Consider the following 8,954-nt stretch of genomic DNA (forward strand, 5'->3'; position numbering starts at 1 on the left):
TGTGTGTTTTTTTTTTTGTTGCTTCTCCCGGGTACGGCTGGAAAAAGGCAAAAGCTTCAGTTTCAATCGCCGTCGAGGCCGGGTGGGTTTAGCCGACGAGTGTACATAGTTTTACCCATTCTTTTCCAGCTGAAATGGTTGAGTTGCTGTCGGGTCGGGTGTTTTTTTTTAACTTCCTTCCTATGTCTAGCTCCGCAAAATAATGTTTGCGGAAATGCGACGAAAAAGCTGGTGACGCTGTGGCTACTCTTCCCTGTTGTACCTCCCCGGAGAACATTCGCAATTCTCTGCCTTCCCATGGTTAGGCGGCCGGTCAGCAGTAGCGAACCACGGAACCGAGAGATCAGACAAACAAAAGTTGGAAGCATAATTGGTCGTACAGTTTTCCGCTCCATACTCACAACCAAACCGCACTGCTCACATCGTTTGCTGCTGTCCAAGTAAAGGCTGCATTCCGCAGTTGGATTGGATGCTGCGCTCGAGCTTTCATTTGCATAGGGATGCAATAAATTCCACCCTTGGACACTGCCTCGGGCTCATTCAGCTGTCGATGCTTTATGGTGTTTCATAATGCTTTGTCGTTGATATTGAATAATTTCTCAAACTATCACTATCGTGTCCCGGACCGATCGACGCGCGTCCTGCGTCCCGCTTGCTCGCTGCCCTCCGTTGATTTATCATGCCTGCGACCGGCCGGCTAGTGGCCCTTGCCGCACGGCCGTATTTGTGGACGCAGGGTAAAAATAAAGTTCAAAGTTCAGCCCGGAATTAGCATACGGGAACGGTTGGCTCGGTGGGCAAGTTGGTTGTCGCGGGAGCAGAACAGATTTGCCCGGAATCGATTTCGCTTTTCGATTCGAATTGTGCAAAGTTTGGGGTGCTGCTGTTCTGGGTGGATTTATGGGTTCTTGCCCGATGTGGGTTCAGATAGGTCGTATGTTTGATGGTTTATTGTGTCTTTCATTACACCCTAATGTAGGCCAGCTAACTGCAGTTCGGCTGGTGGTTTTATGCGATATTTGTATATGTATCGATCGTGAAGCTGTGTGTAAACTTGCATTACATGTTTGTATAGTAATTATTGGCTACAAATCGAATGATCTTTAAGATTCGTATAAGCGCTTTGTGATGATAACTCTTCTAAAATTGCCTAAAATTAAAAATGTAACTTCCATTTAAAGATGATTCCTCGCTCTCTGCGTGTTACGATCCAACCATCCAACAAATCTTGTTTTATTGTGAGTAGATTGAACTGTGGGATATTGTTTATGGATTTATGGATTGGAAAGGATTTTCATGAATTGTTAACGAGATGCTTGTGATTTTATTGGCGCTGCTGCAACCAATGCCCATCAATCGGTTTGCATTTTATTTGATCCGTTCTCTATTACATTATGATGATGGTATCCTTTTTTTCCAATGCCTTCAAAGCGAACCACCGTTCATGATCAAATCTCCCCGGACCTTATTGTATTGACATTCGGTGCGCTTGGCTGTACTTGTTGTTTCGCTTCCTACCGTACTGCGCTTACGTTGTTTCATTGCGTTTTACTCTTATTTCAGTACAACATGCAGCAACCGAGATACAGTCCGGCACCGCCGCCCCCGGTTACGATACGTCCCCAGATGGCCCCGAGACATCAGGCAGTACCAAACGTAAGTGAGCTTTGGTGTTGCGTTCTTATTTGCAGTGCTTTTCCCTTTCTCTTCTCCACATTATTAGCTTCCATTCTGCAAACGAAAGTTTCGTTGTTTTTTTATTGTTTTTGTTCCATTTGCACATAGTTTTGTGCTTCCACTAACGCGTCAATGCCAGGTTCGGTTCCAGGGCGATTTTAGGATATAAAAACAAAAAATGCTGCTTAACCAGTGGAAATGCAAAAAAATTTCCCTTCCCGTCAGATTGGAGATGGTGGAGAAGGTATCGTGTGGAATATCCTGTGCATACACACAGGTGCACCTGCGGTAGAAGCTTCACAAGACTTCCAGTAACTGTCAAAACAGTTTTGCCTCAGTCCGCTGGTTATCCGGCAGGACCGTGCAATGGAAGGAGAGCGTAATGTGTAGCGTACGTTTTGGTACCAGGCATAGAAAATGTTGCATTTTTTTTTGTTCACCTATTTTAACATTCTCACCGTACGTTGTTAGGCACTTGCCGTGGGCATGTGAAATACCGCGAAAAATTCTTTCGACAGGAATTCTTTGCATGGCAAAGCATGGGATTCCTGCCGGTGAACTAGAAGGGATGATTAAATAGGGTGTCGTTTGGTGAAACGTTGGAATTAATGTCGTGCAAGGATGTAGCTTATTTATCCTCGGTGTATTTAATTAGTAGAATTAGAAGGAAACCAGGCGTAAGATTTAGGAAAAACTATTCCTGTTTGTTGGTTCAGATTAGTGTTAGGGGTCTAACAATGAATCTTATTCAGATTCATGCATTTGAAAGAATCTTTGAGCTGATTGAATGAATCTGAATCTTTATTCGAAAGATTCATGAATCTTCAAGTTTTATGAATCTTTAAAAATTAATGAACCCTGAAAGATTCAATTTTATAACTTAAAAAGAAAATGTGTTCAAAATCCTTATTTCAGAAGCAAAAACGGTCAAAATTGTAAAATCAAATCAAAATCAAAATTGTAAAATCTTTGAAGATTCATAAATATTTGTTTATGAATCTTTGAGGATTCATGATTCTTTGAAGAACCATGAATCTTCGAGGATTCATGAATCGGTAAAGAATCATGAATCTTCGAGGATTAATCAATCTTTGTTTCTTTGAGGATTCATGAATCATTAAGGAATCATGAATCGTTGAGGAATCATAAATCTTTAAGGAATCATGAATCTTTGAGGATTCATGAATCTTTGAGGATTCATGAATCTTTGAGGATTGATGAGTCTTTACGGATGGATGAATCTTTTAGGATTTATGAATTTATTGGAGTATTTCGGAGAGCACTTCTGATTAGAATGACTCCTCTCAAAAGATTCATTCATTCATTCAAAGCGCAACACTAGTTCAGATGTATGGCAAACATTTGATAGAATTTGAAAAACCTGATTGCTAAAAAAAAAAATGGAGTAAACGTGGCAATTACCAATAACCTTTTGTAAGGATGCCTTGAAGTCATCAGAGCTGTTAATCTAAATAATATTTTTCATTTCGAAATTGCTTTTGTTGGGATGAATTAATTGTTTTACATTACATGGACCACTTATAACTTATGTGTAATGCTACAATTTCTTTAACCAAATTACATGCTTATTTTCATGACAATTGCCTTTTTGTTATGAGAAGTTTAGCAATTATTGATTCGGACAATTCAATAATCAATGCTCTTTCCACTGAATAATGCAGCACACACCACAGAAACAATGAGATGTAAATCACTAAAATAATTATCCTAAGGATGCTTTCCATTTGCTAGGGTGTAGCCCAAGGACTGCCACAAACCACAAAACCTGCAGTAGATTGGCTAAAGCACGTGCATGGGGTATGGTTTTGTGGGTACAAAATTCATTACAAGCTTATCCAGCCCATTCGGATGCGCTGATAATGACTTAAGCATGGGTCCCCATGGTACATGATATCGCACACCGCCACAAACTCCCTCGGCACAGACTGTCCGAAACGGGGGCGAAACCGGTGGGAACATTTTTGGGGCTAGATGACTGCGAATAAGGTACGTGTCCGTTCGTCGCTTTCTTGTACGGTGGTGTGACGAAAGCATGGATTGTATTGCGAACGTCTGCTATCTGCTAACACATGAAGCCTGCGAGAGCATGGCCGGTTGAGCGGTGAAATTGTTGAACTGATCAACGGTGCGATCCGACAACGGTGACCACATTGTCCGGAATGTTACAAGGCTTAAAAATGTAATACCGAACGACAGCCGAATGTGCGAAATGGGATTGCTAGGATGGCAATTTTGATGCCGCGCGCTGGTAGATGGTCTGCGTTCCCTGACCGCATGCAGCGTCGAGACGATGCGGAGTGACGCTGGTGCTGTAAAATGCATTCTCGAACTCATCGTACGCCCAGGTAAGGGCTGTGTGTTCGTGCATACCTTCGGTTGATTCCATGCCCGTCGTCATTTCGGAAGCAAATTCTTTTCACATTTGCCATTGCCGCTACTTTCTGCCAGAATTTGCCAATATGGCACACGTATCTTCGTGCTCCGGAGCTCACCGATAGGGGGGCATCCTGTTGCCTGATTTGAATACGCAGCGGCACTTACTGGGGCGGTTTGAGACACGATGAGCACGAGAAGGTACGGATTAGGGGGTTAGTGTGCTTTCGGTTCTAAATTTGGACAGGACGCGTACGATCGTCCTCTATGTCAGCTGGTAGCGATGGTGACTTTTTCGTATTGCCATGCATTCCACTGTGCACACACAACGTGACCATTGTATGCAATTACATCCTCGCCATCTTTTGTTCACCGGCTGTGCCATTTTTTTTTTTGCTTGTTTGTCCGTTAGTATTTTGGACCAATGTCTCTTACGATCCGGATTGGCCGGTAGCTTTTCTTCGAAGAATCTGCACCGTTAGTACACCTTCACCGCTGACCGGAAACACGTTTTGTTTGCGTGTGGGGTGAGTGGTTTAGGTGAGCTTTTATGTTATTTGTCGTACCATTTGCCTCGCTGTTGGTACTAAAAGCTTCCGGCTAATTGGTTGCTATGTACTTCCGCCGACGCTGCAGGGGTTTGCAGCCGAGGGGCTTTATTTGCGAGCTGGTTCGGACTTACCTTGAGAGCTTTCCCCGTGCAGCAGCACATCACAAAATGTGTTATTGAGTTTGTTTTTAATGATTGCGAGACCATTCGTACGATGCAGAAAAATCGTTCGGTATCATTTGGTTCAAAAAAACGGAGAAGAATATTGCAAATTCAAGCAGCTTGCCGACCAATTATTTGTGTAGTTGCGGAGAACGTCTCGCAGCTGCCGTGCTGGCACTGGCGCGTCTGGGCGAGTGGTACAGTACAATAATGCTTTCCTGCAATTGAGTCTCGGTACGTGGTCTGGGACGTAGCTGGAAGATTAGATGAAATTATAGTAATAGAAATATACGTGGTAGCCAGCCAACGCCACATGTCGGTGGTTTGAAAAGGGAAATTTGGGCAAAAGCACAGCTATCGCACACTGTCGCTGGGTCGACTAATCCCCGCCACTCGCTGCTAATGGTGACCGAGTACGAGCAGGGGATTTAAAATAAGCACGTTTTTGTGCAGCGAATTTATTGGACATGAAGATTTCGTTGAATGGCGAACGTTGCAAAGGTAGTGCCGTTTGAAAAAGTTCCGTTCGTGCACCGGATGTGTGATGGGTAAGGCATATAGGTTACAACATACATAATTGCTTGACATTGATTGTGGTTTGATCCCGGTGAAGCGTTATGATCCTGTTGTACATTGTTCGGATGCTGCTGTTACTGATCGTTCGTAACAGCCGGGATCAGTGGAAACTGTACAGTTTCGATAGTAAACCAATGCAAATCATTTTGATTTTTCATTCATTCATGCATTTTTTTATGTAGGAATAGCACAGGCTTATTATGACAAGATATGGACGGGTTGGGAAAAAATCTTTGGCGTACGCTTTGGTCAGATCAAAGGAACTGAAATGAAATCGGAAATCTTGGGATCTGGCGATGGGGCACCTTACTGACCACCCTGCTCGAAACCACCCTGGTAGCCCTTGCCGATGTTCTTGACGATGGCTTCGAATCCGTTCTTGCTATCGGCGTGGTACTTTACAACGCGCATCGAACCGTCCGGTTCCTGCACGGTGTACTCGCCCTTCACGACATCTCCGTCCCGAACTTCCCACTGGCTCTTGTGATCACCGGTGTGGTAGTCCTTAACTCCGTACTCGAACTTGTACTTCGGGTAGGCATAGTAGTCCTTACCCTCGTAGCCACCCTCACCGCCTCCGATCGAGCCACCAAAGCCGCCTCCGATGCCACCCTCGAATCCACCCTGTTTGGAGGTTAAAAAATGGTTTAATATTGTCAAAAAACTCCTGCTTTAAAGTATACAAACCTCCTGTCCACCGCCAATTCCGCCACCGTAGTACTTGTACGGGATGTGCTTCACTTCGCTCACGAAACCGTGGTGTTCGTATGCCAGGGCAACACCAACAAGTGCCAACGATACGAGTACGATCTTTTGCATTTTGAAGGAAATTGATTGCCGGTGAGGTTACTTGCAGGAACTTGCTTTACTTGTTGTTAGAGCAACTGCCGTGAGCTAAGTGATGCATTCTCAGCAGCTGGGTGAGGTTTATATACGTTAAATTTTTTTTTTGTTACATCCCGGCCTTGAGCGTTCTAGTGGAGTGTGTGTCCTAGCAGTTGGGTTCTTGTGAAAGAACTTAAAACCCTCGACTAGACGCCCGAACGGATATGTACGATACGCCCAGTTGTGTATGAGTTTCGTCTTTCCGTTTTGCACGCGATGCATGAAAGTAGTATTGATGGCTTCTTGCTGCATGTGTAACACCTTTATTTTGTTCGCCCTTAGGGCTTTAATTCAAACAACAGCTGTACTAGGTGTGAAACGATTGCACATGCAATGTACGAAGACATATCGACTCGCCCACCCCTTCCGAACCAACTGACCAGTGAACCGTTTGACCGATGAATCGATGATGCGCGCGAAAGTAACCAATAGAAGGTGAAAAGTAACGTCCATTTGATTCGAATTCGACCTTCGGCAAATATTGGAGTGTAAATCGTCGAACGGAATGCTTCATCAAAACGTACTTCGAAAGAATTTTGCTGTAGAGGGTGATTGAATAGTGTAGTATAAATAGGCAAGAATTTGACCACCTACTGTATCAGTAGCAACTAAGCATTCTTATAGTGCAGTTAAAACCAGAAGTACATAAAAATGTGCAAACTAGCGCTGTTTGTCCTAGCACTGGCAGGTGTAGCCTTAGCCTACGAACATCACGGATTCGTCAGCGAAGTCAAGCACATCCCGTACAAGTACTTCGGTGGCCAGGTATGTGTGTTGTTGAACTGGCGGTTAAGAGGATTGAAATCGATGAAAACTTAATTTATTCCATTATCAGGAGAGTGGCATCGGTGGTGGAATCGGAGGTGGTGAGGGTGGCTACGAGGGTAAGGACTTCTATGCCTACCCGAAGTACAAGTTCGAGTACGGAGTTAAGGACTACCACACCGGTGATCACAAGAGCCAGTGGGAAGTTCGGGATGGAGATGTCGTGAAGGGCGAGTACACTCTGGATGAGCCGGACGGTTCGACCCGCATCGTGAAGTACCACGCCGATAGCAAGAACGGATTCGAGGCTGTCGTCAAGAACATCGGCAAGGGAGGTCTGCAGCAGGAGGGTGGCTCAATCGGTGGTGGACAGGAAGGAATCGGTGGAGGATATGGTCATGGCTACAGCTACAGCAAGCTGAAGAAGTTCAACTAAACGATCCTAGCTGAATACTGTACGAAGTATCCAGACGAGTAGATTTATGTACATGAAATAAACATTATCGCATCAAATTTAACACATGGAATTTTCCGATTGGAATCAGCTTTTCACAATTAGGAACTTAGTTAACTATGTTTCATGAGTTCGAATTTTGATAAGAGTTAGTATTTTGTCTTAATGATTGTGTGATTACGTGACATAAACGCGATGTCTCCACTTTTGTAGTAACAATTAGACTATTAGAACTATTTTTGAGAGATACGTTTTAATTTCGTTAATGTCTATTGACATCATAGGTTGTTCATCTTTGAGACATCCTCACACAGTATCTCTTAATGGCAAGGGTCTCCACAGTTTTCAGCCTTCGGCCGCATTGCCTGAAACTGCGATAGCGTGGTGGGCTACTTACACATTAAAGGGTATTACACTAGATCGGTTATGGCGAATCCAACTCGCACAAACAAATAAGATAGACACGAATATTGATATTCTAAAACAACAAACTTTACTGAATCGCAAAAACTGGATATGGAATAGTGTGCACAATTTAGTAAATGCCAAATCGGTCAGCCTGTTTACGTACAAGCGGATTCAAGAGTTGAATTACAAAATGAAGTTGAAAAATAATCACAAGTATTTATCATCATTAAACATAATTTTTATTCGATGTTTTGCACATCCTTCGTTTCGTACATCAATTTTAACATAAAATTTCGTACATTAATTTTGTATATTATATCTCAACTCTTCAACCCGGCAGGTACGTAAACAGCCTGGTCGTATTTGACATTCACTAAGTTATGCCCCTGAAGCACTAAAATTGTAAATTGTAATTGTACTATCCAGCTACGGGTAGTAGTAGTAGTAGTAGTGTGTGTTTATTGGTTACATTAATATTTTGTGTTATGGGTACACGGTTTTTGTTTTTGCCACGGCATAACGGGTTCGATATTGATACTCTCCTCATTGTTGTGTAATTAATTAGTCTAGCTGGTTTTTACAAAAATATACCTTGAATTATTTGTGATTTTTAATTAAACATCGTAAGGGAAAAAGGATACAAAAAAACCCTTAATTATTTTTCTGTTTTCTGTTTATAACTAAAGAATGAAAATAAAGAAAAGAAAAGAAAAAAAAAAAAAGAAAAAAAAAAAAAAAAACCTAACCTAAGAAATAACTATAGAACTATTTACACTTAAATACTATGCTAACAAGTCTAGTGCACTAGTTGTTGTAAGATCGGATTTTCGCTTGCTAAGCAGTTATTATAGTATTTTAGGCTCATACTGGAAATAAATTCTTCTAACTTGTCCATATTGGTTTTAACATGAAGTAGCCTTGTACTATACCATATTGGTTTGTTTAGAATTATTTTTAGAATTTTGTTTTGCGTTATTTGTAGTTTGTTTTTATTAGTTTTGGAGCAATTTTGAAAAATCTGTGCGCCGTATGTGAGCATTGGCCTGAAACAAGCAGTGTATAGGAGAAGCTTATTTTTTAAAT

The 8,954-nt window shown here is 42.3% G+C and overlaps 2 protein-coding genes across 2 annotated transcripts; one reads left to right on the top strand and one right to left on the bottom strand.

Moving 5' to 3' along the window:
• Window positions 1–5,665: 5,665 nt before the first annotated feature.
• On the bottom strand, window positions 5,666–6,178 carry LOC128715332 (adult-specific cuticular protein ACP-20-like). Its single transcript, XM_053810215.1, has 2 exons — window positions 6,047–6,178; window positions 5,666–5,983 (listed from the first exon to the last, which is right to left on the bottom strand). The coding sequence occupies exons 1-2, from the start codon at window positions 6,176–6,178 to the stop codon at window positions 5,666–5,668; spliced, it is 450 nt and encodes a 149-aa protein (XP_053666190.1).
• Window positions 6,179–6,895: 717 nt separating this feature from the next.
• On the top strand, window positions 6,896–7,445 carry LOC128715221 (adult-specific cuticular protein ACP-20-like). The gene is made up of 2 exons (XM_053810102.1): window positions 6,896–7,009; window positions 7,080–7,445. Exons 1-2 carry the CDS (start codon window positions 6,896–6,898, stop codon window positions 7,443–7,445), a joined length of 480 nt encoding a protein of 159 aa, XP_053666077.1.
• The last annotated feature ends 1,509 nt before the right edge of the window (window positions 7,446–8,954 follow it).

Source organism: Anopheles marshallii, chromosome 3 (assembly GCF_943734725.1).
Source record: "Anopheles marshallii chromosome 3, idAnoMarsDA_429_01, whole genome shotgun sequence".
In the NCBI taxonomy this organism is placed as follows: Eukaryota; Metazoa; Arthropoda; class Insecta; order Diptera; family Culicidae; genus Anopheles; species Anopheles marshallii.